This window comes from Protopterus annectens, chromosome 1.part1 (genome assembly GCF_019279795.1).
Source record: "Protopterus annectens isolate FY-2018-M chromosome 1.part1, PAN1.0, whole genome shotgun sequence".
Classification (NCBI taxonomy): Eukaryota; Metazoa; Chordata; order Ceratodontiformes; family Protopteridae; genus Protopterus; species Protopterus annectens.
Window position 1 is genome coordinate 1,001,133,758 of NC_056726.1, and position 19,214 is coordinate 1,001,152,971.

The window sequence follows — 19,214 nt, forward strand, 5'->3', positions numbered from 1 at the left end:
CTCCACCCTCTCACCATACCTCCCAGTTACCTCCAGTGTACCATAATGCTCTATCCTTGAAAGCTGGGGAGAGCATCATCGCAATGCAGGCCTACATTGCCTTCCACACATTTTAGACCAACAGCTGCACAGGAATGCACAAAAGCAGGAGGCATTTATTATAGATATGTATCCGGAAACTCAAATATTTATCTATTACTATTTAGCTACTTCAAGCCTCAAAGATTTGCAAGAAATCCACAAATTTTGTGGAGGTAAAACAAAAATCTGAGGCCGAAAATCGGAATTAAAATACTGGTAGCTTTGCGGGCTTCCTGTATTGTCAACCTTTTCACTTGCTAACCCATTACATAAGACATAAAGGGTTAATGGAATGTATGCGCTGCGATTGCCATCAGGCCCGCGGTCAGTGACAGTGATCTCGCCCACCGCGTGCGCACGTAACCTATTTACTTTGTAGACTAGAACTGCTGCAGTTAGTATCGTGAGGCGCATTGATACACAACTCGTGCGAAGTACAGTGCGGGACGTGAGAAGTAACAGCTAACACCGATCATTCATTACGTTTCCACTGGACATATTTGTAAAATTTCATTTTATCCACGCTGTAAAGAAGTAATTTCCAAAGTTATGGTCCTCTCGCGAGTCCGTACGTCAACATGATGATGATGGGGGGCGTGTTCTGGTTCGGAATTTGCTGCAGAATACTTGGCATTCCAACAGGCAGGTCCCATTCACAAAAAAAGTGCGTACACCCCCTGTTTCCCCGCCCAACGATGACGTAGGAATCAAGTTATATACTTCTGCAATGCAATTCGATCCAGCAGTAGAGAAAGAAATTTTTAGGAAGTTTAACTTACTTGGTTTGGTATATTAATGGTGATCATGCCCTCGCCGAGAATAACAATTTTTTATGTTGTTGGTAAGTGCCCTAATGATCATGCTTTGGCCAGAGGGACCGTCTTTTTCTGTTCTTGTCAATTGCCATTTATTTTTTTTTTCAAATGGGAACGGAATGTATTATTTTAATTTCTAGTGCTGTATATGGGGAAGGTATGCTGTGGTATCTGGGGGGCGAAGGTGGTAACGATTTGCTACTTATCTTGTTCTCGAGTCCTCACCTTAGGTATATTGGACCAAGTGGTCAATGTTGGCTGCAGACTCTGCTTTCTTAGCGTTACATATTGTGGAAATAGTGCATGCCCATAGCGTGTCCTTAATTTGCTTTTCTGTCGTACCTATCTGGAGGACATTTCCAAGCTGCTGTTGCATCATCATTGTGGAGTTGCCCTCTAAAATGCGAACCCCTTGTCAGATGGATTAATCTCTTGACTCTGGGCAGTGGTGGTTCCAAAGCCGCCTGACCTTCTTTGATGGAAAATAACGGATTTTAAAATGTTAATCCTGTTTACGTGAAAAAATGATGTAGCAAGAGAGTATGAGAAACGTGTATGTTACTCTAATCACCGGCGTTGTTAAATGTAATCTACGACGCTTTCTGCAAAGTTTGACAGTTTTGAGATTAGGAGGGACAGAACAAAACTTTGGACCAAGACCCGGGATATACTTGAAAATCAGAAGCGCCCAGAGGTGTGAGGAAGGGCATTTTAATTTTACTGTTGCATGTATGGAGAGGTGTGAGCATTTCATATGCTACTGTTGCGTGTTTTGCAGATATAGCGGAGTCTGGAGAACCGGAAAGGTGATCTCGATATAATACATACACGCTCTCTATCTTTTATACTGCTAGAAATGGCCTGCACTTGTTCCTCCTGGGATTTATTGCTAAAACCTTGTCCACTCCCATACTGCGCGGATTTGTGTGTTGCTATTCTGCCGTCACGTTTTGCACATCTGGGGAAAAAGCATGCACGAAGTTGACAGCCGTCAGTCTTGTGTTAGAGCAGTCTTTGGTTCAAAGTAATCTGACCTTCTTAGAGTTTTCTTATCACGGTGTGAGTTACTTTGATGTATTCTGTCTAAAAACTCTTTCGGCTTTATATAGCACCTGTGTCCGTTCTACTAGCTGTAATAAGTCGTTGCTGTTTGAAGAGAGTAGTCCATAGTCTTTTCAACTTGACACCTTAGTTTAGTTTTGAATTGCTTGTGTCCTGGAATTATTTTTGGTGAGTATAGTAACCAGTAAACTCCGGAGTTCCCCCCTACCGGCCCACTGGTGAACACACAAGTCCCCAGTACTGTTTGCTGTTGCATTCTCCTGGCAGGGGCAGTCATGTCCCATTGATGTGTTGGGGGAGGGGTGGCATAGAAGTCATGTCCCATTTATGTGTTGGGGGAGGGACGGCATGGAAGCTAGCAATTATTTCAATGAATGATTAAGTGTCATTGACATTGTTTTACAAAACTGGTCGTTTCGCGCAGAAATTGGTGTGGCCAGCATGATAGACATGCCTAGTGGCTGTGATGTTACCTGTGACATCACGCATACGTTGCTTGTTGATTGACACGTGGTGAAATCACTCCATGTGCATGTCAGTTGAGTGTTCCCGACACAGTGAGGATCCAGAATTAAATGCAAAATAATAAACTTCTAAAACATTTCCGTTTGCCTTACGGCAAACAGTCTTTTTAAAGTAAGGTTGATTGAATGTTTTATTCTACAAGCACAACCGGCCAAAGCAATATTGTGATGTAAAATGAGGAAAAATGTGTTCGATTATAAAAGTGCAGCTAGATGAATGCAAGCAAGACACGAGTCAAATAATTGCCAGTGCATGAAAAAAGATTTTAGTAACAAACATAAACAGAAATATTACTGCCTAGGCCTGAATAATTATTAGACCTAGTTTATAAAAACAAGTACATAGCAATTCGGTGCTAAAGAGGCAGCAGTTTTGAGTGTGACAAAACAGGTTATCTAGCTGAGTGAAATGCAGTGATTCCAGCTAATCTAATTGCCATAGATGGGGAAGGTAAACAGAAAAGGACATACTTGAAATGTAACCTTTTCACACTTCCTCTAAGAAAGCCACCCCTGCTGAGAGTTTGTGTAATCTGACCTGCAGTATGGTAAGAAGGCAGTTTGATAAACCTTGCCTCTGGGTGATTATGTGACTTACACTGTGCTAAAATGTAAACAAACTGCTCAAGCAAAAAATCTAAGCTAGTGTCCCTTTAACATTTAGCACCTTGTTGATGAAAGTTTTCTTCTCTTTGAAGTGTAGGTAAGTCATAGATAGCACTTGGCCCACAAAGGAAAGATGCATTAAGTTAATGCAACTACTGTATTTCAAGATCTGCCTTACAGTTCTGTTTATAATTAAATTTGCTACATATCTTTTTGAATTAAACACCTTGTCTTGCATTTCATTTACAAACTGCTGTATGTGCTGCCTGATACCTATCACTGTTTGACTGCTTTCATGCTGCTACCATCTACTCGTGTTTAAGTAAGCACTGCTGTGCTTTACCTCAGATGTGTTTTAGGTGTTGGATGTTACTCCCAAAACAGAAGGCTGCTAGTATGCAAAACTTGCTAGTTTAATATAAAACAAGCGTCCTATTGTTAATATGGTTTTATGTGAAATGGTCCAAATCTTGGCTCCATGAACAAAAGTAAATTTAAAAGTAATGCAAAAGTGGCAACTGCAAGGCCTTCACAACTCTAAAATATCCAGTGAACCACAAAGGGCTCAAAAGGAGTTACTTAGTTCGACAACAAGCTATGCTGAAAAACACATAATCTCATTGCTAAAATGCAGATAAAAGGCCTTGTTTTGTGTGTTCTGTGCTGATGTGGTAATCTATAACTGTTTTCATTAAACTAACCACTCTGGCACAATTTAATTTCACTTTACATGAAATATATATTACAAATCACTGGAAGCAGCTTGTCCACTACTAGGAAAAAAACAGAAATATATATTGCTAGTCAGTATAAATAGTATGCAATCTACTGAATTTTTTTCTCCTATGTATCCTTTCGGCAGGGCCCATATTATATCAATGAATGCGTGAAATTGCAAACGCTTTATAATCGACCCAAACACTTCGCAAATCCAAAATGCCAAAAACACGGATCAGCAGGGAAAAAAAATCGCTGATCCATTAAAAAAATACAAACAAAATAAACCTCTTGAAATATACCAACTCCAAGATCGCACCACAGTGGAGGAAATGACAAAGTCTAGAAAACAGCCCAGTGATTTTTTTCCCTGGGAAAAAAATCTCTGTTCCGTGCTTTCGGAATTTCGCCACTTCAGGTAAACACATTAAATTAAACAGCGTTCGCTTAGATGATAGGAAACCTTTTTCTGCATGCCAGCAATCCCGGATGAATATTCATGCGGACAGACAAAACATCGACATGTTTATTCAACGAAAGAGAAAAAAAATCACCATTTGTTGCGCGGGCCTTGCTACTGTGCATTCGGGGGTACTGCTGTAAAACAAAACCGTGTCTCTAAAAATTAAAGAAACTACTAAATGGTGATAGCTGTAAGCAATTATTTAACTGCTAATTTACTTATTTTTTTCCACAGAAGAATGTTGACATACATGAAGTTTCATACACACTTTTTAAATTAGAAATGTGGAGTTTTAGTGCAGTCCTTTAGACATGATTTTCAATGCTCACCAGACTTCTAGGTTGTAATGATAGTCACAGAATCTGATTTTGATAACTATATTAAGAATTATGGAGATAGCCTCATCATTATATTTAGATCATGCATTAGGTAGAGATATGTTCATAACATTAAATTGTTAAAAGATGTCATGATATTTGACAGCTTACTTTTTGCTTTCAGATGTGTTCCTGGTTGGTTATCTAGCCTTTATAGCCCGTTTACATCCAACAGTTAGTCAACTGTTAAGTCACCTGAAATTTGGAATACAGCTGTACTCGCTGTTTATAGGAATAAAATAAATGTAATGTCTTTGGCTGTTTCACAAAGAGCTCTGCAGATTAACAGCTTTTTGCTGTCAGCATTTTACCATGACATACCCTGAAACACTCTGTTATGTGGCTGCATTGATACATTGTTTCAAAAAGGTCTCACTTTCGATTAGTTCACTCACTTAACCTGTTTACTTAATATAAAGCTTTATAAATACAGACCATTAAGGTATTTTAGTTTCTCATGACCTTGTTTCAGTTTTCTTTTATATTTATACTTACATACTCAAGTAAAGTATGTTATAATTGTAATCCTATTTTTCAGTGGCAACAGCAATGGGTACAATTTCTGTTGGAGAAGGACGCTTTCAAAGTGGAGGTAAGTTCTGAACCACCAAATGTGAAATGTACTGTACCGCTCATAGCACTTTTCACGTATACTATGCTTAATAAGGGTTGAAATTGTGATAACTACATTCAGAATGATGTCTTGCTTAAGTAACACATTTTCCTGTTTTTTATGGATAACAATATATTGGTCTTCCTTAGTTATAGGGATTGATAATGGGTGCAGTGTAGGATGGGAGGGCTGTTCCTGAATACAAGTATCCCTCCTGGCTATACGGTTCCCTTGGTACATAGCCCAGTTGTAGTGTTGTGCCTGAGCCTGACCTACTCTAAAAATTTTAGCCTTCCAACAAGTGTTTGAAGATGGCTCTCTGAATCATATAAGTGTCATAAGAGAATGGACGACACATATATAGCGCCCTTATTGGAGAATGAATGTTCTCCCAGTGTAAAATTAAAAATAAATGCAGAATATTTAATAAAAGTATGTGTGTGTGTGAAAGTGAGCGTGTGATTGAACAGGCTGTTATTTTACACTCCTTAAACAGCACTTTTGCAGTTTAGGGAGTCTAAAATTGAAATAACTAGCGTGTGTGAGGTCAACCAGTGGTGGCAGCAGCAGTACCTCTTAGCTCAAGAAATCTGGATAAATCTTAAAATAAAGGGGGAACCATGCCTATGTTAGAAGGTAGTTAAAAAGGGAATAATATGGAAGAGTGAGGGAGGGGAGGAACTCTCAAAAGTGGGAAAGGGGTGAAAAAGAATATGTAACATAGAAAGTAAATTGGTAAGTGTGCACCCATAGGTGAAAAAAGAGGGATGTTGGCAAGGTTGAAGAAAGCAGAGGAAATGAGAGCTTGGGGTATTTGAATAAAAGTAAAGTATGGGTTATTTGGTAGGAGGGCGATATGGACTAAGAGGATTACAATTAGTGGTTGGGGGGAGGGGAATATAGTAGTAAGAGAGAATATAATTACATATGTTAGGCAATTAGGTTGGGATATAAATTAGCTGGAAGATAGTGATCTAACCAGGGCCAGAGCATGGGCATAGCCAGCTGTTAGACAAATGAGTCTTAAGCAGTTTTTTTTTAATGGATTAGGTTAGCAATAGTTATGGTAGGTTGAGGGATAGTGTGCCAGATTTTTGGTAGATAGAGTCCCTGGTGAAACTGTCTGTTTGATTTGGAGATTTGTAGCGCTTTATTAGAAGAACAGAAAACACGAGTGCTGATGTGGAGAAGGAACAGATTGTGGAGAACAGGGGAATTTTCTGGTTGGTATGTCAGTTTGTGGGCAGTGGCTGTTTGGATGTAGGTTAAGTAGTGGGGTAATTATAGCCAGTTGAGTTGTTGAAGGGCAAAGAAGTGGTGGGATTTTGTGCAGAGTTTTGTAGCAATTTATCTATTTTATTATAGCAAGCCTCGAGTCTCACTAAATGCATTCTCTTTAGGTTAGTAAAGATAGGGGAGGCAGAAAGGAGGTGGGTTTTGGCAATAGCCTATCTTGTAGTGCTAGTGAGGAAGGGCTTGATTCTATAAAGTGTCCCTAGTTTTATGTGTTTTTTTTGTTATAGCCTGTGGCAAGTGTATGTCAGATTTCATGTTGTCAATTAGAACACCTAGAGGTTCTGCTCCAGATACAGTAGTAATTATGGTACTGTTGCAGGAGTATATTTTAAATGAAGATAGAGGGCCAGTGAACTTACTGGGGAAAAAAAGCATTAGTTTAGTTTAACATGGGTTAAAAATCAGATTTGAGTTAGAGACAAGATTCCACTGCAGAGAGGGCCTGTTATGGTGTTAGAGTTGTAGGGTGGGTGCAGTACAGATGAGCGTAGTCATCTGTGTCCTGAACAGAGGTAACATAGGTAGTCATTTTGTAGTGGCCATAACAAACCAAGAACCTTGAGAAACTCAAATGAGGCTAGAAACCAGGTCCCAGAGACCACCAGTAGAAAACACAGGAAGCTTTATTGTGTAGAAACTAATGTTGAGCACTTTTGTCGAGTGTAACTGTGCTATTCGGCCAGTATCTCACCGGGCTGCCAACAATTAAATGATGTCCCTTGCTATCCTGGGTCAGTAACTAAGAAGCTTCAGTCCTCACTACTGACTGCAGTATGAAACTGTCACTTAAAGTGAAGTCATATTTCACAATTTTCCCCTAAGAGCACAACAGGAACATACTATTTTCTGGGACTGGACTATACACCTCTGCCCACCCCAAATGTATTTTTTATTACACACTTCAGAGCAAAGTATCCCAGTTTGAGAGCTCTGATATACTCACTGTTGCTTGTCTAGTCAGGATAAAATAGACGAGCCTTTTGTGGGTTCTGTTCAAGCATCTTTATTATGTACAAATGCATCAAGATTAAGGCTTAATAACTTTAACTTGGATAAACTTATAAGTAAAATAGCTGTTACACTCATAGATGCTCATTCTCTGATTGCTCTATCAAAATGGGACTGAAGCACACCTGTCAATCATTTGCATTGTTGACTAAACAGATGTTGACATTTGATAGTTTTGACCAAAGCAACTTCTCATATATAGTTAGTTTGTTCTCTTGAACATTGCATTAGTTGATTTGAAAGCATTGTGAGTTTTTACGTAGTATCTCTGTGTACTCGAGGCCAAGGTTTGTTGACTGGATTTGTTGTCATTGTGTATTGGATTTGGTTTGAGTTAATGAAAGTGGGAGTGTGTACAAGTGTTTATGGGTTAGGGTAAGAGCTAGGTAACTTTGTAGGCCTCCATTTCGTAACTTTGTTTCTCTAGCCTCTTTGTTTACGTTTCCCATTTGTAGACTGAATGTGCTCCACTTTGCCTTCAGGGTTCTAAATATTGCCTTCAGGACTTGAAATATACTTTATTTTTTTCCCTTCATAGTGGTCTGTGGCCAGGAGATGTACACCTACAACTACACCTGCAACTACAGTGCCAACGATATTGATGAGATCAGCTTAGAAGATATCCTTTCAGATGTAGAGTGCATCGCAGAATATTGGGTACTTCAAAATGTAAGTAGCTTACTACAGAGGGGCTTTTCAGAGTAAAACGGACATTTTAACATTCCAGTAACTAATTCAAAAGCATTATGGAGGTATTGAGTGGGTCAGGAACATTTTCTATATCTGTAAAGCTTTGTACTGCAGAGAACTGCCATGAAAGCTACAACCGGGTACTACAGAAATAGACCATATACTGCCAGCTGGGTAACACGAGGGGTATAGTCATGTTTTTCAGATATGTAGTAAGAATGTTAATGTTCCTGTTACTGCTGTCACAGTCCCCCTGCCTGTCCTCTGGCCAGAAAAGTTCTGTGCACCACCTGCTTAGACCCCTGCAAGGGGGTTTCTTGTTCTCCCTGGCTAGTGCTAACTGGAGGAGATTCTAACTCTCTGAACATATCTCGGTGAACTTCAAACTCCCCCTCTAACTATTTTCCATGGGAAATCACTGCTATTCAGCAGTTGCTTTCCATAAAAAAATCACTGCTCATGCCATTTCTAAGTGGGTGCTGGCACTGAATCCTTTCCTGAAATGCCTCAGTTCACATTTGTGCAGTCATGGAATTTTAATTTTCTGACTGTTTAGCGAATAGGTTCCTTAATTCCCTGAGATGTAGTAGAAGCGGCCTGGGTCTGTAGTTTGTTATAATAAGCAAGTTTTTGATAAATTATTTTAAATCCTTGATGAGAATGTGTAAAAGACATTCTAGGTAATGGTGTAGTTGTGGTGACTGCAAAGAGTCACAGCCTTGTCATCTTTCATTCTTTCCTGACAAAAGTCAATAGGTGTGTAAGTCAGAGGATGAACTTTGATAAAGTACAAGCACTTTGTTTTTTCAACAGTTCCAGTTTGTACATGTAATGCAGAAGAAATATTAACTGTTATTTTTGTTTTATTCTTGCCCTCATGTGGGAGTCCATGTAGGTAATGGTGTGTGAACTTTTTTTTTCCCCAGCTTTTTCTGATTTTGGGTCCCTGTCTTTTCACATTGCTACTGGTCATCCTAGGACCCACTGCATTTTGTGGGGTACCCAGGAAGTAGCCATGATGGATCTCTTCCTTCAGACATGAAGGTCTACTCTCTCAACTGGGGGAAAGCAGGGAAGAGGCTTTCATATTGCCTTCATTGTTCTACAGTTGCCCCCCCACACACACACACACATGATAAGCTGGGTTGATGTCACCCAAGTGGATATGCAATGGCACCATAAAGGAAATGCCCCCCTACACAATCTATACCCCCTTTTGCCTGCTCACATACTAGGCTTTATCCCTGTATGTCAGTCAGCTGGTTTATGCATGGACTTTTGTTATTTCAGCTGGCACAGGTCTGAAGTCTTAGCTGGCTTTTTTCAGCAGGGCCCTGCATAGATAATGGTGCAGTAGCACTAATTTGAAGTGGAACTTAAGTATCACGTCACAGTCTCACAGTAGAGACGTGTTGATGGGGCTGAAATGTGCACGGCAGTAGGGGGCAATATGGTAGCTCACTATACCTATGACTTTTCAGATATCCTTGGCGCTGCACCTTCATGTTTCTTGTGGAACTGTATGAAAACAGCGCACAGTAAATGCTGAGCTAAGTGTCGTGAGAATAAATATTGTCTGTTTTCTAAAATGTGGTCATACATTTGATCTTCTCTTCACAGGACACAGTGGCTGCTAGCATTGAGTCAGAAGTAGCAAAATTCTCCTATCCAGTAAAGGCTGTTGAGAAGAAAAGGTTAACTGTCCTGGAGTGTGTTGATTTATTGTATACATGCACTGATCGTGCCCTGGTAAGTGTTATCATGGGTCTATATTTCAAATCCATTGTCTACAACTGTGATGGCTAACCTGTGGGTTTTTTTTCCCTCTTTTTTCCCCCCTGATTTCCCACGTGTGCTTTTTCACTATATTGTCATCAGTATGTATGTAGATGTATATGCAACCTGGGCAGTAATGTTCATGTATTTTTGGGGCTCATAGTTAATTTGTGTAGTACGTTTAATACACTGACATCAAAGGTTGCTCTGCCTGAAAAGTCATAAAAGCACCTAAATGGTGCTTCTAAAGCCTACAGAACCAGAACATTTACCCATTACCATAGAACTGATCAAGGGGCAGCATTTTCCATATAGTATGTGGGATAGGTGTTAGTTGTAGTCACTTACCTGGTTAATAAGAGGTGCTGCCCGTGTGGAGTGGCCTTGTTCATCTGTGTCAAGTCTTCTGCTGTGCCACCTTTGTTCTTGAACCTGATAATCTTGGAATACAGCCCATGGTTTTGCTGTTTTAAAAAGGGTAAGTCATCTAGGCCTATGGCCCTTTATTCAGTGGGACTGACATCAGCTCGATGCCCACCTTATTGTCTGCCCTAGCCGTCCTGATGTTTGTTATAGTATGATAGAAGTTGGACATTCTACCACCTCTTTTGAGAAAACCTCTGCCTTCAGGCAAGGTTGTTGAAAATTTAAGCTGGTAGCTATTCCCCATATTTCAGGCATTTGGATGCTTCCTTGGAGTCAGATTCATAGCTTCTACCCCCCCCCCCCAGAAGCCACATAGACTGTACAGTGTTGAATAAATCCTTTTATTCCTTTAAAAATAGTAGGCCTTGCTGTGATATCGGGTAATGATGCTAGGGAGTTCGAGCTTGCTCCAACTAACAAACTCCTCAAAAACAAAACATCGGACCCTGCTCTGGATGGCTTGTTTGGTGGGGAGGAAGTATATGCTTCCTTTCCTGGTATTAAAGCAGTTAACTATCATGCCCATATTCCAAAAAAGGTCGCCAAAGCAGTGGACAATGGCAAAATTGTTCATACTGCCTGCCTTGACTTGCTAAGGCATTTAACATAATACCCCACTCGAGCATTGTTAAACTCGAGAGTTTAGGCATAAATCCTTATGTCACACAGTGAATAGCCATCTGGCTCATTGACAGGGCCCATGGAGTTAGAATTGGGGAACCCACCTTTACAAAGAGGCCAGTCATCAGTGGAGTCTCTCGGGATCAGTCCTGGGACTACATCTATTTCTCTGAAGTCAAAGCCAGCTTTAGGGGGCTCTGACTGAACCAACTTTGCAGCCAGTTGCAAATTAGTAGTCATAAAATCTCCCACCAACAAATAATGATCTTCAGGAAAGACTGACACAGAAATATAACTGGTGTCAGAGCCATTGACTAATGCTAAATGCATAATGGTATCTCTTTTGGGAAGTCCACCACACCTGATGACTACTATATTGGCAACACCCCTAAGCATTGATTCAGTAGTCAGGGACTTGGGGACACACACTTGGACAGTATCATGTGCCAATGGGCATTGATTCAGTAGTCAGGGACTTGGGGACACACACTTGGACAGTATCATGTGCCAATGGGTATTGATTCAGTAGTCAGGGACTTGGGGACACACACTTGGACGGTATCATGTGCCAATGGCATTGATTCAGTAGTCAGGGACTTGGGGGCACACACTTGGATGGTATCATGTGCCAATGGGCATTGATTCAGTAGTCAGGGACTTGGGGACACACACTTGGACGGTATCATGTGCCAATGGGCATTGATTCAGCAGTCAGGGACTTGGGGACACACTTGGACGGTATCATGTGCCAATGGGCATTGATTCAGTAGTCAGGGACTTGGGGACACACACTTGGATGGTATCATGTGTCAATGGGCATTGATTTAGTAGTCAGGGACTTGGGGGGACACACTTGGACGGTATCATGTGCCAATGGGCATTGATTTAGAAGTCAGGGACTTGGGGAGACACACTTGGACGGTATCATGTGCCAATGGGCATTGATTCAGTAGTCAGGGACTTGGGGGGACACACTTGGACGGTATCATGTGTCAATGGGCATTGATTCAGTAGTCAGGGACTTGGGGGGACACACTTGGAAGGTATCATGTGCCAATGGGCATTGATTCAGTAGTCAGGGACTTGGGGACACACTTGGACGGTATCATGTGCCAATGGGCATTGATTCAGTAGTCAGGGACTTGGGGACACACACTTGGACGGTATCATGTGTCAATGGGCATTGATTCAGTAGTCAGGGACTTGGGGACACACACTTGGACGGTATCATGTGCCAATGGGCATTGATTCAGTAGTCAGGGACATGGGGACACACACTTGGATGGTATCATGTGTCAATGGGCATTGATTCAGTAGTCAGGGACTTGGGGACACACACTTGGACGGTATCATGTGCCAATGGGCATTGATTCAGTAGTCAGGGACTTGGGGACACACACTTGGACGGTATCATGTGCCAATGGGCATTGATTCAGTAGTCAGGGACTTGGGGACACACACTTGGACAGTATCATGTGCCAATGGGCATTGATTCAGTAGTCAGGGACTTGGGGACACACACTTGGACAGTATCATGTGTCAATGGGCATTGATTCAGTAGTCAGGGACTTGGGGACACACACTTGGACGGTATCATGTGCCAATGGGCATTGATTCAGTAGTCAGGGACATGGGGACACACACTTGGATGGTATCATGTGCCAATGGGCATTGATTCAGTAGTCAGGGACTTGGGGGCACACACTTGGACGGTATCATGTGCCAATGGGCATTGATTCAGTAGTCAGGGACTTGGGGACACACACTTGGACAGTATCATGTGCCAATGGGCATTGATTCAGTAGTCAGGGACTTGGGGACACACACTTGGACAGTATCATGTGTCAATGGGCATTGATTCAGTAGTCAGGGACTTGGGGGGACACACTTGGACTGTATCATGTGCCAATGGGCATTGATTCAGTAGTCAGGGACTTGGGGACACACACTTGGACAGTATCATGTGCCAATGGCATTGATTCAGTAGTCAGGGACTTGGGGACACACTTGGACGGTATCATGTTCCAATGGGCATTGATTCAGTAGTCAGGGACTTGGGGACACACACTTGGACGGTATCATGTGTCAATGGGCATTGATTCAGTAGTCAGGGACTTGGGGACACACACTTGGACGGTATCATGTGCCAATGGGCATTGATTCAGTAGTCAGGGACTTGGGGACACACACTTGGACGGTATCATGTGCCAATGGCATTGATTCAGTAGTCAGGGACTTGGGGACACACTTGGACAGTATCATGTGACAATGGGCATTGATTCAGTAGTCAGGGACTTGGGGACACACACTTGGACGGTATCATGTTCCAATGGCAGTGAGGAAATCATTTTTTGTGTAACTAGTTATGGCATCGAAGTACAAGGATGTCATTATTCCACTGTGCATGGCACTTGTCATGCATTTATTGATCACAATTCCCCCTTTGGTATGCACCTAACCAGGCTCATCAAGTGTCACACTACATGAAAGTTCTGGGGAGAGTGATAAACAAATATACACAGTATTAGATAAGATGGGAGATGTGCAATTCAGATCAGGATCAGCACAACTGACATGATGTTTGTAGTGAAAAGATAGTTGAGAAGAAGCTAGAGGTGAGGAAATAGTCCAACTTGGGCTTTTCTAGGCTTGGAGAAGGTATATGAGAATGTCCCAAGAAAGTTGATTTGGGCAGTCTTGCAGTGGTGCAAAGTCCCAGAAACATTGTTAGAATTAGTGCAAACTATGTATAGGATCTTAAGATGTTACTAGGCTAATGGCCCTGGGGCCCTTACAAGCCTAGTCAAGAGTTTATCCTCAAAAAGAAACCTCAGTTAGCACTATTGTCGTCCCTGTCAGTGAGGGACACAGATGGAACCCCTGGGACAAATTTGTGGTTTCCCATTCACTCATCAAGGTTGCACTTGAAAAGGGTCGGCAAGGTACTCTGACGTGTATAAAGTCTATTCCAGAGATGGGGAAGCCTCTGGGAGACAAACCTCCTTTACCAGAAAGGCTCATCCAGACTCTGCTACACTTTGCTGTGAAGGAAAGGTTAGTTTGCTTTTATTTTTTGTATTACTTTTCTATATTTTGAATACTGTAGTTTGTTTTCTTTACCTTGTGTTTTGCTTGCATTCTGTTTTAATAGCATATTAAAACTTTAAAAGAGACCACAGCTCTCTCTGTTCTGAGTCAGGCAGAATTTTTTCCCGCCCTTCCACCCATTTTAGTTGTCTTGTTAAAATACCACTGTCTTTCTAGTTGCCCGCCTCTTATGTTAATCTGACCATATATCTCATTTCTCTCTACTTTCACTGGCTTATGTGAGTAATCACAAAATCATCATTTTTGAAATCCCACCCCTTCAATTATTTAAATTTATTGGCCATCCTACAGTATTTCATAGTACCAAAATACAAAAGTGCCCACCCCTTTCAATCCATCTTGCTGTTTTTAAAAATAGTAACTCTCCACTAAACTTAAGTTACCTACTTTCACATCTAACTTCTCTAGTGCACACTGCAGAGTGCATTCTTTTCAATCTTACCTTTAAGCATCCCTGTGACTAGCACTTTCTCTAATACCTGCTGGAAAGCACCAGGAAGCCTTAAACTCATACAAACACTGAACTCTCCTTGTTAACAAGGAGAAATTAATAGTAGGCACTAAACAGCCTATAATTGCAAAGTACCTTACTAAGGAAACAGCTCCTATACTTTACAAAGAAAAAAAAGCCCCAAACCAGGCATGTCCAAGGGTCAGCTTCCAGTGATTTCTCCTGTCCACCTGGTGAATCTGGGCATACTGGGGCAATGCAGCAATTGCCTCATGTACACAGACAACCCTCTCCTCCTACCACCCAACACTACAACCTGTGAGAGATGCACTTACATAGCCAAAATGGAAGCAAAGCTCTCTCCACCCAAGATTGTGCTAAACAGTCAAGAGGAGAAGGTTAACACCCACACTACACCTCAAGCAACACATAGCCCTTCTAAACCCACACCACCAACACCCACATATAGCAACACTAAATCCACATATGCAGAGGCCCTTAACTGTAACCTGCCTAAGCAACAAAGACCTCTGAAGCTGAAACGCAAACAAACACCAATCACAACCAATGTGTCACATAGTTCACAACACCAGTGTGCCACCCAGCAACAGCCCCTAAGGCAAGACAATGTACCTAACACTTTAGTCATAGGTGACTCTATAGTCCGCACACTGATGTCCCTCTCACCAGGTTGAATAAGGAGAAAATTACAGTCAGCTGCCTGTCGGGTGCCAGGATCCGCCACATAACGCATGCACTCAAGTCACTCCACAACAAGTACAAATATGACTCTGTCATTGTCCATGTTGGAGTGAATGACTTGAGACGTACCTCCCTGGACTACATGAAAAGAGACATGGAAGAGCTCTCGGATCATGTGGCCCAGGCAGGTATGACCCTAGCCCTGAGTAGCATCCTGCCTTCACCCAGAATGATACCACAATATAAGGATAAAATGATTGACTTCAACAATTGGCTAAGCTTATGGTGTCATTCAAAGGGGATCCAGTATCTGTCTGCCTGGGATGACATGATTGACAGACCTCGATGCTTTGCCAGAGATGGTCTGCACCTGTCGCCCCTAGGATTCAGGTTACTGGCTAAGGCTCTTGCCACCCCTATAGTGCCTTTTTTAGGCAAACTTCAAAGGACAAAACCACCAGCGTAACAGGTACAAGCATGCAAAATCTGAAGGTAATGCTACTCAATGCTAGAAGTCTAAACCTCAAAATGCACTCTCTCGAGGCACTCCTAAAAATGGAGAACATCGATATCTGTGCAGTAACTGAGACCTGGTTCAAGGCTCCAGAGAGCACCCCTGCAATACCAGGCTACAACTCTTACCACACTTTTCGCCACCAAACCAGGACCGAAACACTAAAGGTGGAGGAGTGTCAATATTCACCAAGGATATTCACACCACCAGGCTAGTTGGCCAACACAATGTGTCTGAAATTCTCCAAGTGCAACTAACACTAGGTAAGACTGCAATCCAAATTGTAGCTTGCTACAGATCCCCACCATACCCCAAGATTCTCACTACACCTTTCTAAACATACTGGAAAATATTAAGATAGAACCAAACACCCTAATACTGGGTGATTTTAACTACCCTGCCATTAACTGGGAAAACTACTCATGTCCCAACACCTTTGCGAACGGTTCTTGGAATTCATAAATTCCAACGCCTGGATCAACTAATCCATAGTCCTACCAGGGCTCCAAAATCCTAGACCTGGTCATTACCAACATGGGAAATCAATGCTCCATACCTATGGTCACCCCCTCGTTAGTCAGGTATGACCATAAGCTAATCACCCTTAACATCCACATCCCACCCCACCCCCAGTAAAGAAACCACCATAAAAACTTCTCCAAAGCCAACTTCATGCTACTTAAGTCAGAAGTGACAAACTTCATGACACCCATGCAGACGGAACTGAAACTGCTGAATCCTACACTAAGGCACTGTACGAGCACATCCACTCATGCATGAATCGTGCCATCCCAAATAGAACCAAAATGCTCTCATCCAAAAAGGAAGCCAATCTGGTGGTCCCCTGCCATAAACAAACTTTACAACAAAAGGAAGAAACTTTTGCAGAAAAGAGGAAAATCCCAGGATGCAAAAAACTCCCTTACTAGCCTCAGTAAGAAACTGAGATGCCTCATAAAATCCTCCAAAGTTAGTTACGAAAATAAAATTGCCAAAGATTCCAAAGACAACCACAAAGCATTCTATAACTATGTCAAAAATCTAAATGGCAATGCTCAGATCTGCTCTGAGCTAAAACAGAATGGCATTAAATATACTGATCCAAAGGATATTGCCAATATCCTGGCAGATCGATTTAGTGCCAACTTCACCCCCCTCTCACCCCCTAAATGGCCCATCTCAATACCGGAAGATTGCCAAATTCCAGTAATAACGGCCACACAGGTACAAAACGCACTCTCTAAAGCCAAGAATACAGCATCCATGGGACCAGATGACATCCCGGGCTGTGTACTACATGAACTACAATATGAACTGGCACCTCACCTAAGTGTCATGTTTAATCATAGCCTCACCTCAGGTTTCATGCCCACTGAGTGGCGAGAGCTACAGTTATCCCAATCCACAAGGGGATCCACCTTGGATCCCGGAAACTACCGTCCCATCAGTCTGACAAGCCTTATCTGCAAGGCCATGGAGCGTATTATCATGGAACTTATAAACAAAGACATTGGCAACCTTCAAACACTGGACCCCACCCAGTTTGGGTTTGTGAAGGGCCGATCTTGTCTCCTGAACCTGATTAACTTCTTTGAATCAGTCTCCAGAGCCATGGACAAGGGTAAGGTGGTCCACACAGCCTATCTAGACCTTGCCAAGGCCTTTGACACCATCCCCCACTCTGGAATCATAGATAAACTTACTAAGTTGGGCATTAATCCCTATTTCACCCAATGGGTTGCTAAATGGCTTACTGATAGAACCCACACTATAAAAGTAGCTGACTCCAAATCCAGCTCCAGACAAGTGACAAGTGGAGTACCTCAGGGTTCAGTCCTGGGGCGCTCTTGTTTGGCATCTACTTCTCTGAAGTACAGGTCAACACTAAGGGACTCTGGCTAACAAAGTTTGCAGATGACTGCAAACTGGGAGCCATTATTGAATCCCCAAATGATGTGGATACTCTACAAAAGGGCCTTACAGAAACAGATGCTTGGTGCCAGAGCCATGGGCTCAAGCTCAATGCCAAGAAATGTATTGTTATCCCCTTTGGGAAAAACATGTATCCATGAATTACCATATAGGTGGCAGTACACTAAACACAGAAAGTGTGATAAGAGACTTAGGGACACAGGTGGACAGTGGTCTCACGTTCGATAACCACATCACCACAACAGTCAGGAAATCCTTCTATGTGGCACACCTCATCACGAAGGGCTTTTCATCCAGAAAAAAGGAGGTAATTGTCCCACTGTACTCATCCCTCATTAGACCCATTATAGAATACAACGCCCCATTTGGTATGTACCTCTCAAGATATCTGCAACAACTGGAAAGGCCTCAGAAATACCTCACTAAAAGAATCACAGGCCTAAAGCAGATGCCCTACGCTGACCGCCTTAAAAAACTCCAGCTATACTCTGTCGCATATCGTCTACTCAGAGGCGATCTTTGTTTAACATACAAGGCCATGTCAAACCCAGAGCTGTTGGACATGCTACACTTAAAGAAATCCCAATCCCTCAGAGCTACACGCTCCAGGGATCTAAACCTTGTCATCACAATAAACAAAACATGCTGGAGGGATAGGTTCCTGACCCAGAGACTCCCCAGACTCTGGAATACATTGCCCATACATGTCAAGCAGAGTGCCTCTTTGGACCTCTTCAAAAGGAACCTTGATGACTGGATGGGAGAAAGGAAATTCACCCCAGGGATCACGTCAGTCGCCCTGCTAGACAGGGGTCCAGGAAAGTAAATAATGTGGGAAGAAAGAGCCAGGGAATTGTTATGGCTAGGCTTGTATAGGCCCTAGGGCTGATAGCCTAGTACCAACCTATGAACCTATGAACCTGTTTCTCCAGCAGATTTTGTTGCTGTCTCATATTGGATTTAGGCCTTTCAAGTGGGTAATGTGCAAGGAGTTAGACTTATGGATATGGATCATCTCTAGTAGAGCAGTGTTCAAGATTGCCTTGTAGGCGAGACACAGATCACCTCTGCGCAGTTTGCACAATACCGAGCTGAGTGATCATGATTTGAGCCTGTCTACATAGGACAGGTGTTGGAGGCCATGGATTCTCCTTGTAAGGTATTTCTGTGGCCTTTAAAGTTGGTGCACATGTCTGGAGAGATACATGCCGAATGGGGAGTTATACTCAGTTATTGGTCTAATGAGGGTGGAGTATAGAGAGGTAATCTCTTTTCCGGATGCAATCCCTTTACTTAGAGATGAACCAAGTAAAAGACTTTTTCTGACCACTGCCACTACACGATGTCCGAATGTGAGATTGTTATCAACCTGAGTACCCAGGTCTCTCACCACAGGTTGTGTGCTTAGGGGGTTGTCGTTAATGTGGTAATT

The 19,214-nt window shown here is 42.3% G+C and overlaps 1 protein-coding gene across 2 annotated transcripts in view; it reads left to right on the plus strand.

Annotated features, from left to right (window-relative positions):
• The first annotated feature begins 375 nt into the window (after window positions 1-375).
• Window positions 376-19,214, plus strand: part of LOC122808637 — a 61,521-nt gene continuing 42,682 nt past the window's right edge. The window contains exons 1-4 of one of the 2 annotated variants that reach the window (XM_044079602.1): window positions 376-922; window positions 5,184-5,237; window positions 8,101-8,231; window positions 9,873-10,001. In XM_044079602.1, coding sequence (XP_043935537.1) covers window positions 877-922; window positions 5,184-5,237; window positions 8,101-8,231; window positions 9,873-10,001 — 360 coding nt within the window. In that variant the 5' untranslated portion in view covers window positions 376-876. Of the gene's footprint in view, window positions 923-1,245; window positions 1,591-5,183; window positions 5,238-8,100; window positions 8,232-9,872; window positions 10,002-19,214 lie in introns of those variants that run through there. The other variant, XM_044079611.1, reaches the window with a different exon arrangement.